The sequence below is a fragment of the Scleropages formosus genome, chromosome 3 (genome assembly GCF_900964775.1).
Source record: "Scleropages formosus chromosome 3, fSclFor1.1, whole genome shotgun sequence".
Classification (NCBI taxonomy): domain Eukaryota; kingdom Metazoa; phylum Chordata; class Actinopteri; order Osteoglossiformes; family Osteoglossidae; genus Scleropages; species Scleropages formosus.
This window is the reverse complement of record NC_041808.1, coordinates 15,380,997-15,407,898: the sequence shown is the minus strand read 5'-3', so window position 1 is coordinate 15,407,898 and position 26,902 is coordinate 15,380,997. Positions and strand designations below refer to the sequence as shown.

The 26,902-nt window shown below is 42.6% G+C and overlaps 1 protein-coding gene across 4 annotated transcripts; it reads left to right on the top strand.

Annotated features, from left to right (window-relative positions):
* Window positions 1–343: 343 nt before the first annotated feature.
* On the top strand, window positions 344–26,902 carry LOC108935206 (phospholipid phosphatase 3-like). 4 transcript variants are annotated; one of them, XM_018753622.2, is made up of 8 exons: window positions 344–524; window positions 1,146–1,186; window positions 2,912–3,584; window positions 13,849–14,006; window positions 16,540–16,826; window positions 17,138–17,195; window positions 20,950–21,126; window positions 25,328–26,902. In XM_018753622.2, the coding sequence occupies exons 3-8, from the start codon at window positions 3,428–3,430 to the stop codon at window positions 25,454–25,456; spliced, it is 966 nt and encodes a 321-aa protein (XP_018609138.2). In that variant the 5' UTR covers window positions 344–524; window positions 1,146–1,186; window positions 2,912–3,427; the 3' UTR covers window positions 25,457–26,902. The 4 variants fall into 4 exon arrangements, with proteins under 4 accessions (XP_018609138.2, XP_029106142.1, XP_018609142.2 ...); XM_029250309.1 differs by lacking the exon at window positions 344–524 and having other exon boundaries at window positions 1,137–1,186; window positions 2,949–3,584; XM_018753626.2 differs by lacking the exons at window positions 344–524; window positions 1,146–1,186 and adding an exon at window positions 2,357–2,770 and having other exon boundaries at window positions 2,949–3,584.

Below are 26,902 nucleotides of genomic sequence, written 5' to 3'. Positions count from 1 at the left end.
ACTGTTTGAGAGCTACCTGTATGCCATGTGGATCCTGCAGTCTAGACGTGATCTCGGATGTAAGGTAGAGTGATTATCATATTCAGCTGGTAAACATCTAGTGTGGGTAAGTACAGATGTGTGGGTACCTGTTCAGTCTGACTGAGTATGTCATACAGGTGTATTTCCAGTCTTGCACAGAGAATCTGTGCTGCAGTGGGTTCTTGTACATCTTAACAGGGTTCAAATGTGATGTGTATATATTCCTATATGCTGGTGTTTCTAATTGACATTCACTACTTTAGAAAAATGTTTTTTGCATTGTATGTAACTCATCATCATCATTGGCATCCATCAGTCTAGAAAGACTATGGAATTGCGCCTTGGTTTTGTCCACTTCACGGTGGTTTGCATCGCCGGCCATGACTGTGGAGGCCCAAACGAGAATGACAGTCCTTGCCGCGGTTGCAACAGATGTACTGGGTGCTGTTCATAGCTTCCACTTGAAGCCTGACCTTCCTGCGTCTTCGCTTCTCCTCAGCCATGTATGTAACTCAAGCTTTTTTTTAAGTATGATAAAGTGGTATAGAAAACAGAATGCTGATGAAGGACCAATAAATAACCCCCATATCAATAATTTACCTGATATCTTTGGAAGATTTTCACATAACTGATAGTTTGATTGCTGTTTAAGCTGTAGTGATATGTTCTCTGCTTGTCCTGTTTTTAAGCAGTGAAATGTAGGGACTTGATTGTAGGATAAGATCATCATCATCCCTATTCCTGCTGTTGTACATTTAAGCAAGTTGCTTACCCTGAATTCCTCTTTCAAAAAAAAATACCCTGTTTAAATGAGGAAATACTGTATGTAGCTCAGTACAGGATGCCTTAAATTACCTTGAGCAAAGATTTTAGGCAATTAATTTAATTGTGAATCATTAGTCTTCACAATGTACCGCAGAAGGCATTGAGTATTGTCTGTTTCAGTGATCTCACTTTTTCTTCATAATTGCTGAAGACCCCTAATGGGCTACTTGCACTTCATAAGGGTGACAAAGGGGTGGGACTTCTGGAGCAAGTAGAATGTTAATCGAAGTACCAGCAGAGGGCAGAAGTATACCATTTAAGGCATTGCAAAAACTGTCTTTTCTACTGTTCTTTTACAGCTGTGTCCCTTCTTCTGTCCGTGAGGACTTTGACCCAGCAGGTACGTGGAAGCAAAATGTCTTGCTGCCATTTGTACTTTGTTGTTACAAACATCGGAGTTATGTCTTTGAAGATACAAAGTTCCCCACTCAATATTACATTGCATTTATACAATATCTCTGGTGGCACTGTCACTGGGACACCCGAGAACCTTGCATTGTTTGAAATCTTAAAAACAGAATAAAGGCTTAAAGCGTTTTGTTTAAATCATTATCGTAATATTTCATCAGAATCTAATCCAAGAATAAACCTATTTAATTTGGTTTTATTGACGGTGACTAACAGGAGAGGCAGCAGCAGCAACAAAATAGACTATTGCACCTGAAGTGACGCTGTTACCATGTAGACAAAACAAAAGTATATTTAAGTATTTCTAAAGTATTTTTAAACTTGTCTGAGTTTTTACAAAGTAGTTTGAAAGTGGGGAACGAGGAGGAAGATGGCTAAGAAGAAGAAATAAGGGACTAGTAGATCCATAAATCGCGGAGTCAGATTAGCGGTCCTTGGAGTCGCACAGCAGCGAGTCGGTGGGTGTGTCAGCGTTGGCAGGGCTGTGCCCATGTATTTTACACACACACACGCGAAAATCAACATCCATGCAAACAAATACATAGACATCTATGCCTGGTCACGTCGTACAGTGCGGTATGAAAAATGTAGTTAAATCAGTTGTCCACCAGTGCGCGCTATTCTTCTACAAACACCGCGTCAGTGTCTCTTAGACGGAATTGTTGCTTTAAATTTTAAAGTTTTTTTTGTATGCATCTGGAATACTACAGACTTGCATTATAAAGTGGTTTAATTATTTTTAAGTGTAATAGGTTCATTTTTTGCCGGTATCGACGAACAGTTTTATTAAGTATACAATACACTACTTTAACCCTGTATCATACATGCTGTTCACTGTTTCGCAGCCTTGTCTTGTGACTCAAATTTAAGTCCTCATACTCATAGACACTTGTACTCTGAAGGTACTGGAAAGAAAATGGTTTAGTGCACAGATTTTACCTGGAGGCCGAATTACATAAATAGTTTGTATTTTTAATATAAAAAATGTTTGTATGAAATGCGTATTTTACTGTGTCCTACGTGTTTTCTAAAGTGATGAAAACTAATGCCTCTTATGACTGCTACCATAAACTGATCATAAAGTATATGCATTCTACTAGATATATTTTCACTGTAGAAATTCGATCCGAAGTGTTTAATCACAGCTTTGGTATTTTGTTGTAAATATTTCTTCACGAGCATACTTGTTCGCCGGCTAACGTTACTTGATTTCTTCTTAAAGTCCTGCGTTCACGCGGCCAGCCGACGGCTATCAGAAAAGCGCGCGCCCCGATAGCGGTGAGGAACCCTTGTAATTCTAATTGGTGATTGTCACAGGAGGCGCGTCCTGCACGTTACCATGGAGATCATCGTGGGAATAAAGTTAAAAGCCACTAGTACATGGGGGACGTTGTTGTGTCTTTAAAGTCCTGTTGCCTTGGAAATCAGTATATAAAAGTTTAAAGTAGTGACAGGACTTCATATCGACGTGTTTCGTTACTTAAGAGAGAAGCAAGCAGCTTTTCGGTGTGCGGCTGTAAGTGTTATGTATTTTACGTGAATGAGTGAATATTGGCCGAGATGTGTCCGCCGGGGCCGCTCGAGGCGAGTCGCTGGCACTTGGGAGAACGCAGCTCGGACGTGAAAGTTGTGACTATCGTATTGTATTGTGTTGTAGGTGAAGGAAGGGGGTTGGGCTTGGCTCATCGCCGCAGGTCTCAGCTGCACGAGAGAGCTGGACAGGAGGAGGGAGAAGAGCCATAAGAGGAGGGAAAGACGACGACGAGGAGGGAGAATCTCGGATCGAGCAGGCGGTACGATCGGATCGATCAGGTTAGCGGTCCCTCCAAGTCGCCTATAAAAGACGAGCAGCCGCGCGCTCCCGCAAAATCCCGAACTTATTGCTGCTGTTTCGCTGGTTACCGCGCAAGTGTGATTCTATTCACCCCAGACTCCAGAGTCTCTTCGGCTCAGTCTGTTCCGAGGACGTGCGCTGCGCGGGAGAAGCGCGTCTGTGAGGAGCGCCTGAGAAAAGTCAGCGGAACAACTGAGACCGTCCTTCTCCATGTGAAGCGTCGCGAGCTGAGCACAAACCAGTGCGAAAGCTCCGCGCCTCTCTGCGCTTCTCAAAGTTTTCGCGGGGGAATCTGCATGATCTGACAAATAGAGAGCGAGAATAAGCTGTACTTTTTAAATGCAAGGCTGCATGTATGAGAATGCGATGGCCGCGGAGAGCAGGAACGGAGGAAGCGCGTCCCTGAACAACAACAACGGCGGCGGCGGCGGGAGCGGAGCGGAGCGCGGCAGGAGGAAGCTGCTCGTGTGCCTGGACCTCTTCTGTCTGCTCCTGGGTACGTGCGCGCCTCTCCCTTTCTCTTCATCGCACTTCTTGTGACACACTGGTGGTGGTGGTTGTTGTTGTTGTTGTTGTTGTTGTTGTTGTTGTTGTTACTACTATCATCACTCTTGGGCAACGACGCCAGTGAAGCTTGAAACGTCTGCACCTATAGCGGCTCTACTTTTCATTAGCATTCGTCGCGATGTTGTTCCATGATGGTAAAAAGTGACTTTCAATATCATGATCACACAAGTGTACGTTGAATTAGAAATTAATCCGTTATGAGCCTTTTGCGATACTATCAGCTGGAACACATGCATTAAATACTCTTTTCTCATTCACACTGCCTGTTTGACAGCAGAAAAACAATTTGAGGATCTCAGGGCAAACTGAGAAGGATGAGCTTTTGTTTCCGCACTAAATACCGATGATTGTTGCTCATTGTTCCTTGTTAGCCGTCAGTCACTAAAAAATGGTTCATGGGACCCTTCCTTCTCAGTTGCCTTTTTTGTTTTTTTTTTTTTTTTTTTTTTTTTTTGTTTTTTTTAAGGCTGAGTAAACATTACTAGTGGCACTATTGACTTTTAATGCACAGAGTTGCTCCTCGGAATACATAAATGCAGCTCTTTGTTTTGCATCTTGGAACAAAACAATTCAAAAGTTTTTGTTTTGAAGCTGCAGTCACGTGTTGAATGCACTACTTTCACTGTATTGGAGGGCGACTTTAAATGACTTAGCTGCAATGGTTTGTAATAGTTTGCTTTGACAGCAAAGCACAGCATCTTCAGGTATCGCATTTGATGTGCATTAAAACATTGACACTTAGTTAGGTTCTGTATATGACATCGAGATTGCCCTTGTGTAGCATGTATACGCACTCGGAGCCGCAAATGAATTTACTCTGTCGTCTAGTCACCACCCCCGGCCTCTCGAGTGAAATTTATGAATGAATGCAAACCATTTAAATTATTATTGCTTATCAGCTGATTTCTACTGGGCGAGACGAGTTCAAGCGGTGTCCTATCAGGTCAGACTGACTATCGGGGCCGAGACCGCATCCACCACGCCCCTGGCTCCTAATAGACTGCAGTGGAGTTCAGCCCTTCTCATGTGTCTTGCTGTGTCCCAGGAATTGGCCATGACATATTGTGGGGTATTCAGGGTTGGGGGGGTGCGGTGCGTAGGAGCGATCAGTTGATTGCAATAACACAGCCCATTTGGATTGCTAAACCACTCTCTTCTCTCCATTAATCCCACAGAAAACTTTCTTCAGAACCAATTAGGTGGTTGCCCCTTTGTGGATGATACGGTCATAGCAGTTCCATTCATATTCAGATTGTATTATGAACATAATTACATTCGTATGCAGATTTGTCTACAAGACTCCCTTTCCATCAGCGTTTCAGAGTTAGTTGTGCTTTATGTAAACATGGACCAGCATGATCTTGATCAATTTATTTTTTTTTTAGAGAATTGATACTTTATTGTTGAAGCGAGGACATTTTCACTAGACTGCAATGTGACTTTTGTTTTTATTAATACGTTTCTTTGACCCAAGTTAAATTGCAAAATATTTCCCCTCTTAAGTAAACCAGCAGGCATTTAGTAGTTTTTATACATACAGTATTAACTTCGGCAGGAAAGGAGCCCTTGCTGAGATGACATCGGACAACACTTCCGACATGCTTTAGAGAGGGTTGTAAAGGACAGGGGACCTCGCTTTGCTTGGGTTTAGCGAGAAAGTGGTGGAAGGTTCTCTGTCCTTCCTTACCGCTTGGTGTCACAAGTACCAATTGCTCCCTCCTAGACATGTAATCCAGTCAGACAGGTGTGCTACATTCTAACACATGGAAACCATGGTACCTAGGAGCTCTTTCAGGGCAGTCGGTGGGTGGGCTCTTGTCAAAATTCAGTAGAGATGCTGGTGACCCAAACGTCTAATTTCACTCATTCACTTGTTTACATTTAAACCTGTTATTTTCCTAAGTTTAAAGTTGAGGAGTGACTATGTGCCAAAGGTAGTGGTCAACTCATTTTAAGGGTGCAGTGCTTGTTACTACTGGATTATGTCATCTTTGTTCCTTTGATATGACCTCATTCTCACTCTCTCACACTCACACACACACACACACACACACATTTTCAGAACCGCTTGTCCCATAGGGGGTCACGGGGAACCGGAGCCTACCCGGCAACACAGGGCGTAAGGCCGGAGGGGGAGGGGACACACCCAGGACGGGACGCCAGTCCGTCGCAAGGCACCCCAAGCGGGACTCGAACCCCAGACCCACCGAAGAGCAGGACTGTGGTCCAACCCACTGCGCCACCGCGCCCCCTGTTGACCTCATTCATTAGTTGTCAAAATGGCTGCAGAGCATCCAGGCAACTGGCACCCAAGTGCTGCAAGGGAAGCAGAATTTCTCTCAATGCCTTTTCAATTCTTGCAAGGCCCATAAAATTGGGATTGCCATTCCTTTTAATTGTGGCCATCACTAAAATCCCAACCTGCAATTTCCTCACTGAAGGACTTCACCACAAAACAGCATTCTCCCCCCCCAAGGACCCAGATACTTTATGCTTATTTCCCTACGTTCTCTGCTGCGAAGACAGTCGAACAAGCAGTTGGTTTTCCTTCAGCACCTGTCCGGGTAAGAGCGCACACTGTGTGTGCTTTTAGCTGGGCTCCTTGTAAAGCCACAAACTTCCTGATGCTGGAGGCAGACGCTGCAGTGCTGCTCTGTGCTCTCCAGCACCGGCCTTTCACCAACACTTTACTTTTACTGGCTTTTACCAGTGCAGTTCTGCACCCCACGTAAAGTGGCACCACCTCATACAGTTTTAAATATTTGATCTTATTTGACACTTTGACGTGGTTGTGAAATTTGGGAGCATTATTAGGGTTTGGCATTTGAATGCTGGTGTCTGCCTCTGATGTCCGTTTTGTCCCAGTTTGCAAGAAGGACAGGCTGCAGGGTCGTTGGGAACGATGGAGGGAATTCGACCATGGTGGGGGAGTTGCACACCAGGCCTTTCTGATGAGAAACAGCCGTGTTTGCAGCAAGGATAATGCCTTAATTACTGAGGTTTTTGCTTATGTTTTGAAGACATGCGCATCCTTGTTCTCCCACAAAAACTAAACAGAAATAAGGCTTGAAGGGGGGAAAAAACAATGGTGGCGACCGTATAATTTAGCATTAACACATCTCTTGAGAATGCGGAATTATAGCTGCCATTTAAATCGTACTAGGGGTGACCAGTAAATCACCATATGCCTTTACCTAGCGAAACACCCAAGTGATTTCCATGAGTTGGCTACTTGTCATTAGTTTACATTAGTTTGGCTTAATAAGTATGGCGTATTTAACTGGAGTGACTGCGGTGCAGTCTGCGTGGTACACAAGGGTCATGGTTGGGTCAGTAATGGTCCTGGTCTTTTTTTAAACTAGTCTGTATCTGACAGTTTCCCATAGAGGGAAACTTTGAAGAGGAGAGATTTGCTTTTTAGACAATGGGTCCATTTTTATGGCAAAAGGATTGGGGAGGTGGTCATTGGCAGATGCGGGCAGAAACCTGCCTGGTGCCCTCTGAAGCTGGGCCACGGAGGTCTTCCAGGAGAATTGGCCGAGTGCAGACGCTGCAGCTCTTTCAGTGACCGTGGTGTTATCACAAGAGTAGAAGGCATTAAAATACGAGTCTTTTAATGTAGCTCTGCGGTCACCAGATTCTTTGATAGATTAGCCTTATGGATTGTTATGATCGATTATGATTAATTGTGTGTAATTTTTTGCTGTTTGTAAATTCAGAAGTGCACAAAATGGTATTGTGGAAAGACTCCAGTTACTTTTGTACTGAGTTCTTTCTATGTTTTCTCTGCAGCTTCACGGTGAAGTCGGTTGGACCGGGTCCTTGAGCATAGTTATCATAATATTCCCATACGTTATAGCATCTTGTCCTGCGTATGTTGAACATGTATTCTTCTTGGTGTTTCTTTTGTTTCCCTGTTTTTTTGTGGTCATTCCGAGGTCTCAAAGCATTTTTGTGGTCAAAGCAATGATTAAGGTGGGTCTGTTTTTGTGGGCTGGCTCTGAGTGCATTCTCTGGCTTTCTGTGTCTTTCAACAGGCCTGTAGTGTGTTCCAGCTGTGGTTTGACACAGTAACCACAGAGTATGAGGCAGACACGTTATTGCCATTTTGTCCCACCTTCCAACATGGATCAGCAGCTCATGCAAAACCCATCTGTGTAGGTTTGGCTGGTAATGCTCAGCAGATTGAGATTAGGCCATGGATAGTCAAGTTGTGATTCATCCAGCTGTACTGTTTGGAATTGTGGCACGCTGAATGTGTGAACATCTTTGCTGAGCTTCATTCCTGCTTTAATTCTGACATGAAGTCAAAATATTCATATTAAGTGTAATTATCTAATTTTCAATTTTCCAATTATATATAAATAAAGCACATGGTAGTGTTTTCTACATAAACCCAGTGGTAGGTTCTTGTTCTATCCTGTTTCGTAGGTCTGACTTGATATCAGCTCCAATGGTTCAAGTGCTGGAAGTTGGTGTGTGTTTGGGAAGTGTCTTTTTCTGATTCAAACCAGGAACTGTCACCATGTTCCCTCCCTTTAGTGCCTTTGCCTCACAAATGGATTCCAATAAATCTTAGTGGAGATTGAAGCCAGATGAATTCCGACGCCTGTGTTGTAAGCGTGTCTGGCTGTGGTGAACGTAGTGCTGGGAGAGTAATGCACTGCACTGTTTTAATATCCTCCCACCCTCATCCAAGGTTGAGATTTCTCCATTCTGGGTCAAGCTTATACAAATATGCCATTGTTTTTTGTCTTGCCATCTTTTGTATCTCAGGTTCACTGGTGCTCAGTTTTGTGCTTAAGGGTGCGGTAGCATTGTGAGCGCGGTCCAGCCCCTTCGGCAGAGGAAGGTGAGCTCTCACTAGTATCTGCTGTGAAAAACACAATGCCCAGTCTCAGTTAATTTTGAATAAGATTACAACATCTTTTTCTAGTACTTATTAACCTTCAGTGGAAATGGAAGCTTTTATTTTTTTATTTTTTTTTGTCTGAAATTTACTGGGCCTAAAAAGGGATTTGTATATGGTATTTGGTGCTTCTTGCATGCTTCGATATAAGCATGGAAGAGAAACTTCTGTTAGATAATTTTGAGAAATATGGAATGGATACAGGTTTCAATGTGCGGGAGGATTTTTGGCAGGTCATTTAAAGCGTGCTGGTCCTTTGGCTTATGTATATTACATGGCCATTGAATAAACATTTTGATTTTTGCATACAGAAGACCTAGTGCAAAGACTTGATCCTTATGGAGGAGAGCTGAGATCGCTGCTAATAATAAGTATAGCTTTCTTTCAGTGGTGACCAAATTTTCATGCACATTAATGAAGCTGTGTGACAAGCTGAAGTTGCTCTTTACAATGAAATGATGTAAGATCTCCATCAGCCCTGAACAGCAGCTGGGTTCCCAAACGGCAGACACCAGTTCCTTTCAGCTGTGGCGTAAGCAGAGTTCAAATGGGAAAGTGTGCTCTCATTTCTATGAAAACACATTGTTGGAGTAAAGACTCTTTTTGGCAGTGCTTGAGTCCTGTATCCTGTTTAGTGCATTGAGAGAATAAAGGAGGAAGGGCTTGGCGCTGCGGGCGCCGTGCACCGCTCAGCTGGTTGCATCGATAAAGCAACAGGGGTCTGTCCGGTGGACCACAAGAAGGGATGCAGACTTCAGGGGGCTGCCTTGGACCATGTTGTCTTGATGTTTTCTTGGTGCACAGATCTTTATTCTAACTGCTTTTTCAGTTAAGGGTAGAAGTACCTTCGTTGTCATTCTTCTAACTAAATGTAAATTTCCTATTTCTTTTTGGGGTGATTATAGAATATGTTGTATCATTTGCAGTATTTGAACTTTCTGCTCTGGTTTCTGACCATGGAGAAGCAACCTTGGTCCTTTCCCATCTAAGAGGAAAAGCCATTCAGTCATCTGTCACCAGCAGAAGTGTACAGTTGGGATCTGCTCGATCGCTTTAGGCCTCAAGGAGTGTATGATTTCGTTTTGGTGGATGATGGTTGGAGAGGTGTGGAGTGCACCTTAATTTCAGCTCCTATGTGCAATTGTTTGAGTTTAAAGGTTCACCATGGCTGCCTGATAATGTGCCAACTATACTTGCAAGCGCATGATGTCAGTGTGCTGGCAGACTTTAATAGCCCCAACCTCTTCAGTCGGTGATACTAAACATGGGTCTCCTGTTTAAAATACTGTTTAGTGGATGTTTTTCAGAGGTATTGGACATCAGCTGTGCTTTTACAATTTTGAGATTTTAGCTCCATTTCTGCTTCAGCATAACAATAGTTTCCATTAACTTATTCTGTGATCTGCTGTACGTTTTCTGTTCATTTAACTGTTTTGTGTTTTTAGTAGGGTTTCCCCCCCTTCGGTTCCCTAATCCCCAATCTCCCCCAATGCCTTTGCAGCCACAGTGTGGTGGACCCTTCCTTTATTGGCATCGCTTCCCAACACTTGGGACATTTTTGATGTGTGACTGCATAGTTTCCCTGAGCTGCGTTCTTTGCTTTGAGATCATTCAGGTTTTGGTTCTTTGGGGCCAGCAACACCAGAAGCTGTGTATTCTGAACCAGTCCCCAGCTGTTCTCTGCTGAATCAGTCCCAGTCAAGAAATTCTGATCTGTGCAAGGATTAGTGACTCCAGAATGTAACTTGCACCAGTTGATAGTTCTGCAGGTGGTACACAAGATGTATTAAAATTGTTGGACCTGTGCAGCAGAAGGTGGCAGCAGACCTTGTATTAATTTATACCATGAATTGTATAGAGCCAACATAAGCCACAGGGTATCTAGTAGGTGGTGTTTGGGTCCTTTTATTGGCATCATTCTGAAGGTATTTATTTGGCCGTTACCAAGTTGTGTGGAATCATGCTGCATCTTCAGGTGAAGAGGATGTCATTGCAGTGTGTTTGGAATTTGAGGTCTGGGTTGAGCATCTACGCAGCCAGCTGGAGAGCACTGAGATTTAACATCTCTTTGATTTTCCTGATGGAGGAGTGTCTCGCAGAATCTGACTTCTGGAATTTCTCTACCTGTTCTCCATCAGATTCAGTCTCTGGCTTCAGTTAATGCCAAATACCACTTGAGTGCTGGTCCCTGTTCTCCATTTGTGTCACTCAGCAATTGTAGTATGAACAAGGCAATAGACCAAGTTATCTCCACTCCTACCAATAAAACCCATCAACTCTTAAGTATAAATGGTGTTTTTCTCCCAGTTTTTGTTCCTTCAGTTTAATAATTGATGGCCTTAAATTGTAGAATGGCTATATTGGATATTTTTCTAGCAAAGACTCAAGGTTACTTGTCTTTAGTGCTACAGTGTGCCAGTGTCTTTAAACCTTCCAGAGAGAAGAGCAAAGTACTAGACACACATTGTGTTGTAGTATTGACTTGCTACCCTGTTAGGAGGTCTCATTGGGTGAAATATATCCAGATTGTCTTGTTATGTAAGGAACTTATCTTTGTATGCATTTTCAGTGACAGCCTGATGAGACGTGGCCAAAAGCACAGCTAATGTGCTTAAGATTAATTTCTTGATTTGACTGCGAATAGTACATCGCCAGCTGACTTGAGTGATTAAAGGGGTCATGCACATAGTTTTAGCCCAGAGCTGCATGCTGCAATCAGATATTCTTACTGAAATTCTTAAAGGCATGGTGTGTAAATGCTTACCACCCACATGAGATTGTAACTAGCCCAGGAAAATGGGCTCCAGTTGTTTTTCATTAAGGTTTAATGAGCCTATAGAAAATCTGGACTTATCTTTATGTAAACTCGTTGGGCTGGAGCTAGTCTGGCAGCACACTTACTGAATGAGACTAAGATGCTCATGAATTAATTTCCTTTTCCCCTATAAATTGTACATTTTTCATCAAATGAGACTGGACTTGTTAAAATGTACTGATGCACTTTATTTCTATCGTCATCATTGAATAACTGTTTAGTTTCGAAGGGCCTAGTTTGTGTGAGTGATCCACTGGGGAGAGAAGTACAATTTTTCAGAGCCCTTAAAATTTGTTTTGGATTTCTGGTCACATAGCTGTTTTGAGACCAGTAATCAGGTTTTGTTTTGTGTTGCCTTGAGACAGCTGCAGAGTTAGGCTGAATTGGGCCTCATTGAGGGTTTCTTCAGAATTCACTTCTTCTCAGGCCTTTGTGTTGGTTTCCCTGCCCACTTCTACTCCCATGGCTTCTTCGTTCTCCACTCCCCTCCAGCACACTCCAAACTGATCAAGTCGTAGATGGAGGTTGACCCCACCTCCCACAGCACCACGCACCCTGGAAATTTTCCCTTCCACAATTTGCATTTTTAGTGAACTGGGTTGTGCATTTGCTGCATTCTGCCTTTTTCTGACTGCACCACAAAAGAACTTGTTGTTTTTCCCATTGGCCAAGGGGAGCGAAGATGGAGAAGTCCCAACATTCCTGAGGTGCTCTCATGGCAATAGCATAGAGGGTAAGACAATGTTGCCCTGGTCTAGGGCAGCCGGTGAGCTGAAGGAGGTAGCTTGGACAGAAGCACTTTTGTAAACACTCAGGCATGGTTTGGACCAAGTGCTTCTTAGCTGGACTGCTTGGTTTCATTAAAAAAAAAAAAAAAATCAAATTTTGATTCAGCCTAGCAGTCTTTATTCCCTGGAAAAACTTGGAATTGTGCCTCTGTCCCACTCCCTGAAAGGGTCAGAGTCCATTTTTTGGGTCTGTGTGACCTTTTCTGTGCACAGCCCCAGTTGCCTAATTGGTTTAAATTAAGGTGGTCATCGGCATAAGGGCTCCAGCCTTGTAGGTCTTCCCTGCTTACATCCCCGCTCATTTACATCATAATCTGTCATTGCCCATCACTGGCCCCTGAGCTGTATTTCTGATGCTGCCTCTGAATAGCTAGTTCTTTTCAGGCTTTGTGGAAGTGCCCTGTCAGCGCTAATCTGAGATTCCGTATACCACCAATATCCACTTTAAAGTGAAATTTTGTCACCATTGCCTGACGATGTCAGAAGAAGGCTGTTGAATTATAAGCATTAATTGGACATCTCATCCAGATTCCTGCTGTTCTTGGATACTCAAGCAGTAGATGGAGCATGAACAGCCCTCAGCAGTGTGACATTTCCCTGCTCACTTGGGAAATGTTCAGGTTTGTTCTCAGAGGCTGCTAAACTGCATTTTATACACAACATTTTGACTTGGGGAAAGAACTGGCAGGCTTTCCAACTTCTTTCTGGGCAACAAGTAGTTCAGAACAAGGTTTCCAGGTCAGATCTCAGGAAAGACCTTAGTTATTCCTTTCGAACAAAGTACTTAACCTGAATTCCACCGGGAAAATGTTTAGCTGTATGAATAACTCAAATTGTAAAGACCATTGTTTGTTCAACCACAGTCTCTTAAAATGAACTTCTTTGTTTTTTGATTTTGTTGCCTTTCCCGGTTGTAAATATAATTTTTGAGGGTATGGAAATTGTGCATGTTTTTCCTTCCTTTTTCAATCCCCATTAAGGGATTCTGGGGTGCACATAGGCATTCAAGCTTTCCATCCAACTATCAAAGAAAAAGATACCAGTAGTGTTCATTTAACCAAACTTCCCAAATACATTTGTTATCAGTGCCTGTCAGGCAGTGGAACCGAGGGGAGCAACAAAAAACTGGTTTATGTGAATGTTCTTCCCACACTCACAAATAAATCCTCTTGGTACAGGTAAGTAGTAGCAGCAGGTGGGCTGATGTCACTGTTTACGCAGTCATAGTGCCCCCATCTTGCTTCACATGTCCACCATTCTTCCCTACGAACACAATTATTTCTGTGGCAGCAACAGCATTGGCTACTCTTTTACCATGCCATCCTGGGTGCTGCTGGCTGTGGGTCTCATTAAGCCAGTCACCCCTAAGTGCTGTGTGGTGCAGACAGGTCAGGCAACATGGAGGAGATGGGCAAAGAATGGGACTTGGCTCCTGTTTCTCCAGCATCTGCCCCATTCATCCCAAATTGCAGTATCCTGTGGAATATTTTGAATCCCTTTTCATTAAGCAAATCCCAAATCGGAATTGTTTTTGTCTTCCGGTTTAGAAAGTGAGACTCCACCACCCCCCGTCCCATGGTACCTGGCCCACCTGCTCTGCATCTCTTCCTGTTCACACCATGTTTGTATCTGTCACTGACCTTTGTTCCCTTTGTTTCCCTTCTTCCCCTCCTCGCTGTAGCTGGCCTGCCTTTCCTGGTTATTGAAACTAGTGCTGTGAAGCCCTACCATCGAGGGTTTTACTGCAACGACGAGTCCATCAAGTACCCATACAAACCTGGAGACACCATAAGTGATGCTGTTCTTAGTGCTGCTGGCATTTTTATTACCATCTTTTCTGTAAGTTCTTATTCTTACCACTTTTTATACATAATGTAGTAGGTTCTACAGAGGATGAGCAAAGTACTGCATTACTTCATTAAAATTTTCTTTTCCAGAGGTAGACTTCCAGGAGAACCATGAATTTTGTCTTTCAAACGTATTGCTATTAACATTGTCGTCAATTTTTTTTTGTTGTGTGTTTTTTTTTTTTTTTTTTTTCCTGGATTTTCTGCATTCGGTTGTTTTAATGATTGCAAATTTGTGGTTGTATCTCATTCTTGAGTTTTTCTACTTCGGGGGGGGAAATCAAAAGCAGTCTTGCTTGTTTTATCTTTCACGCCTTGTATTGTTCGTCTAACTTTGCTGCTTTAACATGTTACTGACAAGTTCAGAGTGGCTTTAGGACCTTTGACACCCTAGACAGACAACATCCTTGAAGGCAGGGAAGAAGATAAACTTGAGGCGTTTCCAGCTCATACACCTGTGACCATGTCTGGTGTGTGATCTCCACAACCCCCATTTAGGACCAAGCTGAACTTGCTAGCTAAACAAGCTTAAAGCTGCTGAGACCAGCTTTAAGAAGAAAACTTCTCAAACTAAGGATCTGTTCCTTCTAGGTGTGTCAGCAACTGTGAATTGTAGAACAGCAAGAAGTGAAAATGGACAGGAATTTCCACAGAGCTCCATTGCCAATATTGTCAGTCTCAAAAGTAATCTGTAAACATGAGGGATGGCAATGATGCGGGTTTATGGCAATAGAACTCCCAGAAGCCATGTCATTATGGTTGATGCAGTAATTAAAGCTGTTGCAACATGGGGTAAGGTTTGGAGGCCTCTTGCGGCAGTAGGTTTTGCTTAGAAGGGTGCAGCTTGTCTTTACCAGCTACACATGTAATAGTGTGGGCGTTTTGTTTGGGAAATGAAGGCCTGTCTAGTTTTAGAGACTCGGGTCCATCACGCCGATAAGCACAGAACCCTTTTACTTGGGTGGTTAACTTCTAATCTTGGCCCTCTTCTGCAAATGGAGCCCAAATAAAGTGCCAAACTTGCTTTTATTTGAGATGCACTACTCAGATTTTCCACTGTTAAAGTGGCATAAATTAGCGCCATGGGTCCAGAGACAGCATGTGTCTGCACTAGGAGCACCCAGATTTGTCTCATCAACCCGTTGCAGGGAACCAGGCAGGTCCTTAGTGTTGGTGATGAAGATGCTCAGTTCATCTGGGAGGTTTTCCGGGGGTAAAAGGGTGTTTGGAATAAAAGAGAGAGGGGCAGGTTCCAGAGAAAGGTCACTGAGGTGTCCTCCAGAACTGTTGAAGAATCAAGAGGTGCACCCTGGCAGGGGTGATGGGCCTCCCGGCTCAGCAGTTAGCTTATTGGAACCAGCTGCCCCCTTGGCTTTTGGTTGTGGGGTGCTGGGGGGTTCGATGCAGCTGTTGCTAATTAACGCCTCCTGCTGCACCACCAATCTCCTGCACCGCTCATCTCAGGCTGACTCTTACCCAGACTTCTCTGAGGGTACGAGTGCAGCACAGCCTACTGATGTTGAATTGTTTACTTGTGTGGATGTTAGATTGTGACTTGCTGAAATTAACAATACAATATTGAGTGAGTGGCTGGAAGAGTGAAGAGCACGATCAGTTGAAAATGCAGTATTAGTTTCTGAAAACGCAGTATTAGTTTCTGAAAACGATATCTACCTAAGATTGTACTTTTTGCTTCTGTTGCATGACAGCAGTGGTTGAAATTGTCCACATTAAACTGGACACTTTTAGGTAAATATTAGATGCAGTGAGAGGCTTCTTGAGTTGAGAATGGTGAATATCAATCAGCTAAATGTCTTCTCTAAAATCCGTGCAGTTTATTGCTTGTTGGATTTCCCCCCCCCCTCTTTGTCGAGAAACTTTTGTTCATCACTACAGTTAGAGATCTAACCACCTGCTCCATTATACATTTCCCAAGAGCATCATAATGCTACATTCCACCACATCTCAGTATAAGCTGTTGCACATTTATGTAACTGTGACCCATGCGGCTCAGCTCGACGATAATGGGTTTTGTAACCCAGGAAGGACACACCATTAAATGTGGATGTGCTTCTGCTCTGCTCTCAGTCCTCACTCGCCTTCTAATCCATACTCATGTCCCACCTCTGTGTTTGACAGTAATTACTACCATATGCAAACCCTTGACGATGGGATTTATGTAAGACAGAAAAAACAAACGATGCCATGATTGTGTCAGTATGCACTCATACATTGAGTACATGTGCTGGAGAGCAGTTTTTCTTCCCATGAGGCAATTTAACAAGTTTGAGCAGAAAAAAATTAACATGTCTTCCCAGCTCTGCAGCAATCCCTGGAGATGTAGAACACTTGGATTTCATTGCCTTTCACTGTTTTGTCCGGTTTATCCCATACAAGTGTTGTCCGCATTGAGTTTCAGTTGTACTTTTGACTGGCATTTTATGAAGACTGAATTTGAAATTAGTCAGATTTTTTAAATTAACAGTGGTGGCATTTGGCTGTTTGTCTCTCTTTCTGCTCTTTAGATCATTATTGGGGAGTGCTACAGGATACATTACTTGAACATCGGCTCCAAGTCTTTTGTGGGCAACCCTTACGTCTCTGCCCTCTACAAGCAAGTGGGCGTTTTCATCTTTGGATGTGCTGTCAGCCAGTCCTTCACGGATATCGCCAAGGTGTCGGTGGGCCGCCTGCGCCCCCACTTTCTGGATGTGTGCAGGCCAGACTTCTCTGCCTTCAATTGCTCCCACGGCTACATCACTGCAGACCAGTACACGTGCCAGGGTGGGGACAGCAAAGTTCAGGAGGCCAGGTATGACACAATGTTCTCCCCCCACAAAAGCTCCAGTGTGAACTTTGAATTATTTCAGTCGCAGAAAAATTATACAGTAGTTAAATGATGATGACGATGGTGATAATTCTGCAGAACTCCTAAAACAGGGTTCTGTGTAATGATCACTCATCTTGCAAAGAAGTATTTATGGACTTTGATGAGGAATATAAAGTAGAAAATATAGATGTATATTGCAAAGAATAAGTTAAATAGATATTTTAAAACACTGAACTGTTTGCTGGGTTTTTCCTAATTCCCCCCCCCCCCCCCCCCCCCCCTACCCTTTTTAGGAAATCATTTTTCTCAGGCCATGCCTCTTTCTCCTTGTACACCATGCTGTATTTAGCGGTGAGTAATATGCTCGAGCTCGGAAACATGTAAACAAACGTGAGTGGAATGAATGAATGAATGAATGAAACGGAAAGAAGTTCACTTTGGTTGCAGTAGCATACAGTGGGCAGTCTCCTTGTGTCACTCCACCTTTTAGAGATGGGATAGTATTTAATATTAATTTTGTTAATCCCTGCAGGGAATTTCACAACACAGATCTTTATTTAAGACTACATTTATTTGAAATTATTTTTCACTGAACAGGTCAAATAAAACTTGATTCTTGTGTATATTTCTTTGCTCTTTCTATTCTTTAATACTCACCATTTGAACCTTAATCAGCTTCAGCATGAGCTATACTTGCAACCATCCTAGATCAAACTATCAGAATGAGGGCAGATTTTAAGCACTGCCTCCTTTAACTTGCTGTTCCAGACATTTTCCTAATTTGTCAGTCAAGGCCTTTAACCCAAATCTGGCCATGCTTCCCACATCCTACTTTTTTGTCCAGCACAGCTTAATCTCCCTTCAGACCCTTTTGCCCCTCAAATGTCCTAGAAAAGGGGCCCAGGATGAAGAGTCCACCACATCCAGGCCAGATGTGGCAGCTATGCATTTCTGAAGCTTTGGGAGGTGAACCAGAGTACTAGACTTCTGTAAAATATCCATGGAAAAATTTTCCTTATGTGGTCTTCTGCAACCTTTTTTTTTTTTTTTGAGATGAGTATGACAAAATGAATTTGCAGTTTTTGAAATATATTTGTCTTCTGTATGGCTTAGCCAAGTTAGATGTCACAAAGACCACTGTAATGTCCTGTCCAAACCCGAACGTATTATTCACGTCTCATGTTTGCTAGATCTTTGAACTGTTTTGGATTAGTTTAAACTTTAAAAGATTGCTCTAAAAAGTAACTGAATGATAGTACAAGTAGGTAAAAATGACTAGTTTGTGAACCATAGTAAATATGATTACAAAAAGCATGTACATCTTCGTCAGCGAAAATAGTTTTTCTCCTGTAGTTTGGACCATGTCTTTGGGATTCCCTATTCCCCCCCATCCCCCAGTCCTTTGTGCTCATAGCTCTTCCAGCCGGCCATGGCGGGACGTGACGTCAGCATGTACTGTGGTGGATGAAGCCTTGTAGTACGGGTGTTTCCTAGCCTTGCTGTAACCTCTCCTCAGACAGCTCTCCATTACAGCAGATGGCTTCTGGTTTTGGCAGTGGGTTGTTTTTGTCCAGAAGTCCTAGACCGCATTGGGAACATACGATTCTGCGGCGAAGCCTTCCAGGGAACCACGGGTGCATGGAGAAAGCGGGGGAACCGATCAAGGGTGCCAAAGCTGTTACCCCTGCAGAAGGCAAAGGGGGAGGGTGAGGAGGTGAGGGTGCGGGAAATGAGAAGGAAGCTGGCTCCTGTCACATTTCCTTGTGTGCCAGCACGCGTTTGTTACAGCGCAAACATCTGGTTGATGTTGGTCGACGGGACAACTGATGAGGGGGTAATTCTACCCAGTAATTTTTAAGTTTTACATTCTGAATAAAGCCAAATTAGTGTGACTGCAGTTTTTGAAACAATGCATATAGCAGAGTGGTCAGGCGTAAGTGTTAGTGTGAGAGCACTGAATCATTCCAAACCACAGCTCCTTCCTTGTCTCTGAAGATTATCAGATTCTTTTTCACATCTGTGAGAGAAAAAAGAGAAAGACATTCTTTCATGATAGGGAGCTACTACAGGACAAAGGTTTGACCCTTGGTGTTCCTTTGTCATCGGGGGGGGGGGGGTCTAAACCTGGGTGCCTGGCTGTGCGAGAGTTTTGGGGGTTGGGGGTAAGGCAAAGGTATCGGTCACACTTCGTTTGCCGCTTTGAGCAATCAAGATAGAAGAGTGGGTCTGGTTTTTGATGCCCATACAGTATTTATTGCAGCTCTCAAGATTGCCTCCTGTAGATCATACTAGAGCAAATTCCCTATCAGTAACCCAAAACTAGCACCTAATGTAATATACCCAACTGCCTCTAAAAAGGTTTGCTGCATAGTTGCATGTAATTTGAATATTTAATATATTAATAAGTGAACCTCCCAAGAAATATTGCTATTAATGCTCAACACCTTTGACCTGTATGTGTGGTTCAGTTAAATGGTTCACTTTTATCATAACGTGCTTTTTCTGAACAATTGCTCGGGACTCTTTAAAGGCTGTATTATCCAAGTAATCACCGCACGCAGACCCAGCTGGCATCCAGTAAATAAGTCTCTGTGGTACGCCGTGGAGCAGTCAGGGCTTGCTCTTCCTTCCTTGTGGACGTTAGCGAGAAGCCATTTGAAAAACCTCTCCTCGCAAACCCCTTGCATTTGGGCCCTGTTTATTTTGTACCACTTGTGTAAACAATGTGCCACAACATTCTAGGCATTGTGCAGCTTCGAGTTTGTGCTAGCCAACAGAGAAGTATAGGTGTGGCCACACCCACTGCCGCAGCCTGGCTGCTCATTGGTCATGGCGTATAGTGCGTTTGTATGTTGAGGTGCGAAAAGCAACCCATACAATGTAGTTTTTCAGTAATGAGCTGAACATAATATAGAGTCAGTATGTAAGTGAATAATAAATTCCATGTCCTGTCAAGGGAATTTGGGAAAATGACAGTATTTTTGAGATTTCCTCCTTTTGAGTTTCACCACCTCCAGGCAGCGAAAATAAACAGACTGGCACCAGAGGGCTGTAGGGCAGTGATCTGCAAGAAGTCGTAAGATCACCTGTAACCTTCCCATTTTCAGCCTTTTTTTTTTTTAAATAGACCCTCACAATGTAAGTGCTGATACAGTAAATGTGAAAACTGAAGGTGTGGTTTTGTGGAAAGTGACCTATTTTAATGTAGATAAACACCTGAATGTTGTAAGTATTGAATGTCTTGCTGTTCAACTCCTGTCCCATCCTTCCTCCCACTCACATCGATCTGTTAACACTGCTCAGTGCTGAGCAAATAATTACTACTAAATTTTACTCTGGTTCTCATACAAAAGTTGAGGTGTATTTCTGTCCCTTTGAAAGAAAAGTATAGTTAAAATTTAGCTTTTCTTAGAAGCTCTATTCCCAAGAAAGAAATGGTTAATACTTTTTTTGTTCTGAAAATCTGATTTAATACACTCTGTTGGGTACGCAGATCATATGATTCTTTTCTGATAACTGTCAGGTAAAATGTGTTTTCCTAGCAGTCTTCCAGGTTGCGACTCTTGAGCAATAATTGTTTTATAGGAGGGAGAACATGCTGGTTGAATTAATTTCTGTTGTGCTTCTCTAGCCAAGGAATCAGTTGGGGAACGCTTCAATTATATCTTAATTAATGTGCTACTAATAAAACAATTACTGTAATGCTAGTCCTGAGTTGTAATGCAAAAGTTAAGGGCATAAAATCAGTGTCGGAAGGAGACAGCAGGCTCTTAAGTTTTTTGGGTTGATTCTTACAGCTGCTTGTATTTATTCAGCTGCTGGACAGAATTACTGAAGAGAAATTAGCAATAACCCTTTAGGTTTCAGTCACAGGCTCGTCTTGTGGTGATTTGGGCACACACAGTGGTTATTTTCAGCTAAGTTCAGCAAATATACTTGTCTTTAAGTATAAGGTGGCACACCTCACAATTCCCTGCTTAAAAGCATTATTTACTAAACTTGTATTAGTAAATGTTTGGCTCTAGCATCTTGGTCATTTTGATTTTCTATATATGCAGACTGCGTTTTTCAACACGTCCTTGACAGTTGTTTCTCTTTCTTTCAGTTCTATCTTCAGTCACGATTCACATGGCGAGGTGCCCGTTTGCTTCGCCCCCTCCTCCAGTTCACACTCATCATGATGGCCTTCTACACTGGCCTTTCCCGTATCTCCGACCACAAGCACCATCCCACCGATGTGCTCGCAGGCTTCGCGCAGGGAGCGCTGGTGGCCTATTGCATTGTAAGTGTGTGTGCGCATACGCGCTGCAGAACTCTGAGCATGGCTTGAAAAGGACCATACGCATATAAGTAGGGTAGTTTGTGTGTCTGTTTTAGTCAACGTTTGTCATTTCTTAGACGTGTATCTAGTTTCTGTAGTTTCAGTAAACTAGAGCTTAAGTAATATCTAGAAGAGCTGCTTGTTTGGAATTGTTTGCAGTATATCCTCAATAGTTTTTAAAATTTGCGTTTTCCTTTTTTTTTTTTTTCCCTCCCCTTTTATTTTCTTTAACAGTTTTAATTAAAGAAATGTATGCTAAATAATAACTTCTGAACTTGTAATTAATGCAAACCATAGTGAGGATATAAGGCTGAGCACCTAGTTCAGCACCTAGCTCCTGCCTTTGTGGAGCTGTGCTACCACTGGCATAGAAAGGTAAAGGACCATACTGAGGTCCAATAATGAACAGTAGCTGGTTAGTTTGAAAGTATTTGCTTGTTCTGCTTGTGACACTTAATGACTCTATAGTGATTGCACAAAGATCTGGAAGATCTGGGCACTTCTATTCCTGACATTTTATTCTATCAGCAAAGTGGTCGTGAGCTTCCTCTTTGATACATGTCCCACAACTTTCCACACTGAAATAAATATTAAAGCAAAAGGATAACAAACCAAACAAAGCTGTGCTGGAAAAAGTCTCCTTGCGCCTAGGTTTGCTAACTAAATAGAGCATAATTTTCAGGTTTTGGTTTTTAACACAAACTTCAGGTACGGCTCCTTCAGTTGTGAGAACCAGGGTTGGGGTCCTGCCCCCTCCCTCAGGAGTGTGTATCTTGCACCCATTATGTCTGTGTTGCTCCAGCCCGTTGTGCCTTGGCGGGGTTGGGTATGCTTAGGACTTGGGACCTTCATGTTTGCAATCGGTGGGAGTGTCTTTCATCACGCAGTGCCCTGGGAATGCCTGTTTTTGTGACTCAACTTCATATTCTTAAATTTTCTTGTCTGAAAGGTACTTATGGAGCAAGACTTTACTGAGCAGTTACCACCACTGAAGGGTAATTCAGAGATGTTTAAGGCTTTGGTTTTTTTTCCTCATTGCCCAAGACTTGTTTTTCTGAAGAGGGGCAGTGGAGTACAGATTTGTGATCATGAAGGCTGTTGCTTCTGCTGGACATCTGTTGGTCAGCAATGTTCTAGAGACATGTTGTCCATTGTTTTGTTTGGGAGAGTTGCCATACCATATCCACGAGCAGTATAGCGATTTAAAAACAATGATTTCATGGCAACTAACATTCTCTGTAATAAAGGTATTTAAACATAAAACCATGACACTTGGTGCTGATGTGCACATTGTTTCTGTGACTCATGCTACACCCAGTTGTTCTAGGCCTATGTACATCATTCTGCATTTTATGGCACTTCTGAAGAGCTTTTTCTCCCTCCTCTCCAAATTTGGAGTTCCAGCCAAAGGCACATCTGTGAGTACTTAAAGTGCAATTAAAATGTTTAATAACTTACGGTTTAGAATTGGCCTTTAAAGCATCTCGTAGTTTGTGTTGACGGATATGAGAACGAAAAGCGTGAAACTGGAGTGTACAGTATGACACTCTTGAGGGTGTGGGGTGCTAAGGGCTTTCAAAGGTACTCTGGGCTAGAATTTCCTTCATCTGTTGTAAATAAAGGGATTGACTATCCCCACTTCAGAATCTTCCCAACTCAAACACAATATTGGAAAAAGGAGGCTCTAAGCCTTTCAAATGTGAAATTAAAGCTGAACATGAATATAGGCTGTCTAATGCAAAAAACTGGGCTTCCACATTCAAGATTTCGATTTGTACATTTTTTTTTTGATATTGTGTGTTAGAAATAAACCTCACCTTCGTTAATGCTGTCACATTTTGGGTTCCGTACTCAAACAGAAGTTCAGCTTGCTTATCATGAGCTTTCAGCGAAATCCTGAGATAAAGTGCCTTTGAAGTGCTAAATATGTATTTCCTCTTGGCACAGGACATGCCTGTGTCTTCATTTCCTGACCTTATGCATCACCATTGGTTTTTAGGATATCAAGGGTCATTGTCAATCTCAAGATTTGAAGAGGCATCCAAACCAAGATACACTAGCTGAGTGGTTCCTGAGTTGTTGGAATGGCAGCTCAGCAATCAAGATACCATATCTTCAAGTGCTACTGCCGCCTCCTTTCTTTCCTTTGTGTTGACTAAGGCAGAAATTCTAAATATGGGCCTGTGAGGATGCTTTTGCGTTGTCTTAAAATGCACTTACGCATTCTGGATATGTTTAGCAGCCCAGCTTACATTTGACCATTCTAGTCACTCCATCACCCTGGCGCAGTACTGTCTGCTACCTCTCCCCTTGCCAAGCCCACGCACACCAGCCTCCTTGGCCTGCAGGCAGTAACACTCATCACAGAGCCAGATGGACCCTGTTTCTTCAGTTGGTCCAGCTCCTTAAAAGTGCAGCTTTGGAAATGTTTAGGGGGGTAAGCACAGCCTCTGCCAGGAAAGGAAAGAATAACATTTGGAAACACTTTTGTGTGTTACAATTTTTAATCTCAACACAGAGTGGAAAGCAAATGTTGAGTCGTGCCTGATACTTTGATACTTAAATTCTTGTGTCTCTTGAAATGCAAAGCTGCCATGTTCAGAAATGGTATTTCACACATTTGCAATGACTGATTACATTTTGGTGTCAAAAAACCTTGACAATGTAATAACATATGTCAGCATAGAGTTTGAAAGTGGGTCATTTCACAGCATCATTTCCTGCCTCATTTGGTGTTCGATTAAGATGCTATAAAACCTGCGTTTATTTTTAATTTTATTTTTAAAGAGTTTCATTTGTCCATTAATCGCATCCTCATACTTCTCTCTGGGGAGGCAAACGTTTTTATTCGGTCCCTTATGGAATTGCTGAAGACTGCTTCTCACTATGTAGCAGCATGACCACAGTCCTGGCACCTTGTAAATGTTCCAGATATGCCCCACTACTTACTTTCCATGCCACCAGGGGCCTCTCTCCAGGGTACTTGTAGTAACTTAACATACTTCACTGTAAAGGACAATGGTGGGCAAAACCCTGTTCCTTTTAATGTAGTTTTATTTTCCACTGTTTGACATTGAGGACTTGTGGTCCTGTGAGAGAGCTTTCTAATGAATCATCTTTAGAACCCATAGCATGAAGTGCCACTTCCTGATGATTTTTCACATGTCTGGTTCAGGAAAGACTGCTTACGTACTCTTGGTATTGAACTCAGGATGTTCTCTGACTCCTAATGGAGTAACTGCCAGCAAGATTTAATGTGTCTTGTGATAGAAGAGGGTTCTGAATTGGGTCAGCTTTGTGACAGAAGAGGGTTCTGAATTGACAGTTCACTTGAGGTTTGAACTTGACTCCTAATTGAACTGCAGTTAGCATATGAGCACAAAGCTCAAAGGGCTCTACTCCTCCTTTATACAGCCCCAGAAGACTCCATGCTCTTCATCTGACTTGACAGGAGACAGCTGGTAGTGTAGTGGTTAGAGCTGCTGCTTTTGGACCCAGAGGTAGCAGGTTCAAATCCCACCTCCAGCTGTTGTACCCTGAATTGTTCCAGTAAAAAATTACCCAGCTGTATAAATGGGTAAAGAGTTGTGAATTGGTGTGAAGGTCAATTTGTCTGGTGTTGTGGCCATTTAAGATCTAAGGGGACTCTTCTAAGTAGTCTGGAGGAAGTCCATCACAATAGTAGTTTTCATGAACCCGTATCCTGTTAACCACTCCCAGGTAAACCAGCTCCCATTTCCTGCTTTGCCAATGTTGTCACTGCAGGGACAGGAAAGGCTGCTTTTAAAATTAATTTCTCCCCCTCTCACAGTCAGTGCCAGTGACCTCATACAGTACCTGTGACTGGAATTGAATTTTCTTGTCTTCAGAAGATGTGACTCATTGCATCTCAGACATACGATACTTTAGACTGGTCAGACAGCATCACTAACCGATATCACAGCCATATCCAGTTTGCTACAAAAAAGTTGATAATAGGATCCATGTTGCTATCTGCTGTTGCAGGATTTCTCATTGGCCAGTTTACAGAAAAAATTACATGGAGATCACCATACACTTAATTTGCATAGCTCTGCTGTTGATATAAGGACATGCATGATAATCTACTTGACTGATGACTGACTGGAAACCAACGACCTTGTCCTTTCCTGTTCCCCTCCAGGTTTTTTATGTGTCTGACCTCTTCGAGCCCAAAGCCAAGACCACTAGCATGCCTCTTTCACCCATCAAGAAGGAGCTCCTACCCACAGCAGATATCATAGATCGGAATAACCACCACAACATGGTCTAAGGGACTGCCAGTGCTTTTTTGAGCACTGAACCATGTGAAGAACCTATCTGTGACTGATGAGCAGATAAAGCTTTGCTGCTCAACCTTCTCATCTGACAATAGAATGTAGGGAGGGGAGACAAATGTATAATTACTTGCTACTAGAATTTTTATTAGACTTCTTGATGGACAATAAACGTAACGGGGAAATTTGAAGCTGTAAGGTTTAGAGCTTTGAGTCTGTCGACTTGCTTGTAAGATTGCATGCGTGCATGCATGCATGAATGAATGAATGATTGAATGAATGGTGTGAAGCAAGGACCAAATGAATTGAAAAAATCAAGAAGATGTTGTCTAACAGGCTCTAGGCCACCCTAGGCCCACACCAGTTTCTCTTGTTCTCTCCTTCCTCATGGGGCCTTCCACTTATAGGATAACAAATTCCTGAGTGAGGGGAATATTATTTTTTAATTTTGCAATTATCACAGAATGCATACCTACATGTATATTAATAGTGTGGCGTACATTAACAGCACTGTGTTCAAACTCATTATCGGTAGTCACCACTTGTGACAAGGAAACTGTAACTATATAGGGCTTGTCTGTGGTTTTAATATGCCAAGAAACTGACCTCAGTGCATGAGGAATCTTTGCATCATTTATTTCCCTCGTTTTTATCTGAGGGTGCTGCAAAAGATGTTACAGTACAAGGTGTGTGTTTATCATGACCATTAATAGATAATTTATCATTTCATTCAGTCAGTGTTTGTTGACCCCACAGGAAAATTTCTTGGGTTGGAGTGGGTGGAGTAGAATGTTTAATTTGATTTTCTTGTTTCCCCTTTGTCTTCTATCCCCTAAATTACTGTTTGAAGTGGCTGGGCCACGTTATCACAAGCTACACTGCTTTGCAGTACTGGTCGTGCCAAGCCTGGAAGGGGTTCATCACAGTGGTCATTTAGATGGATGCCTAACAAAGACTAAACAAGCACACTTTGTCTATGGATCTTTTTTTCCAGCTGGCTGGGAGAGGGATCCCATAAGGCTCTGAATGGTGTAAGATAAGAAGGCTTTTTTTTTTTTTTTTTTAGACTTTAGAATAACTTGAACCAACTAAGGCCATGGCCAATGATGGGATGCCAATTGTGGAGTTCTTCACAATTGTCAGGTCAAAAGTGTAAGAAGGACATGAATGGGGGGGACTGGTTTACTGGTGATGACTGTATTGTGGATTTTTATCAAATGTGGGAAGTGTACAGCATTACAAATTATTTTACAGTATTATACACAAAAGCAAAATGAATGTCATACTCTTTACATGGTATATACCGTCCAATATTTGCTCTAGCAATCAGTTTTGTTTTGTAATGTAAAGATTACTAAAAATTGTGAAATGTATCTTGACCTTTTCCCAGATATTTCCACTATGAAAAAGTTGTGACCTGTGTTATATTTACAAAGTGCTGC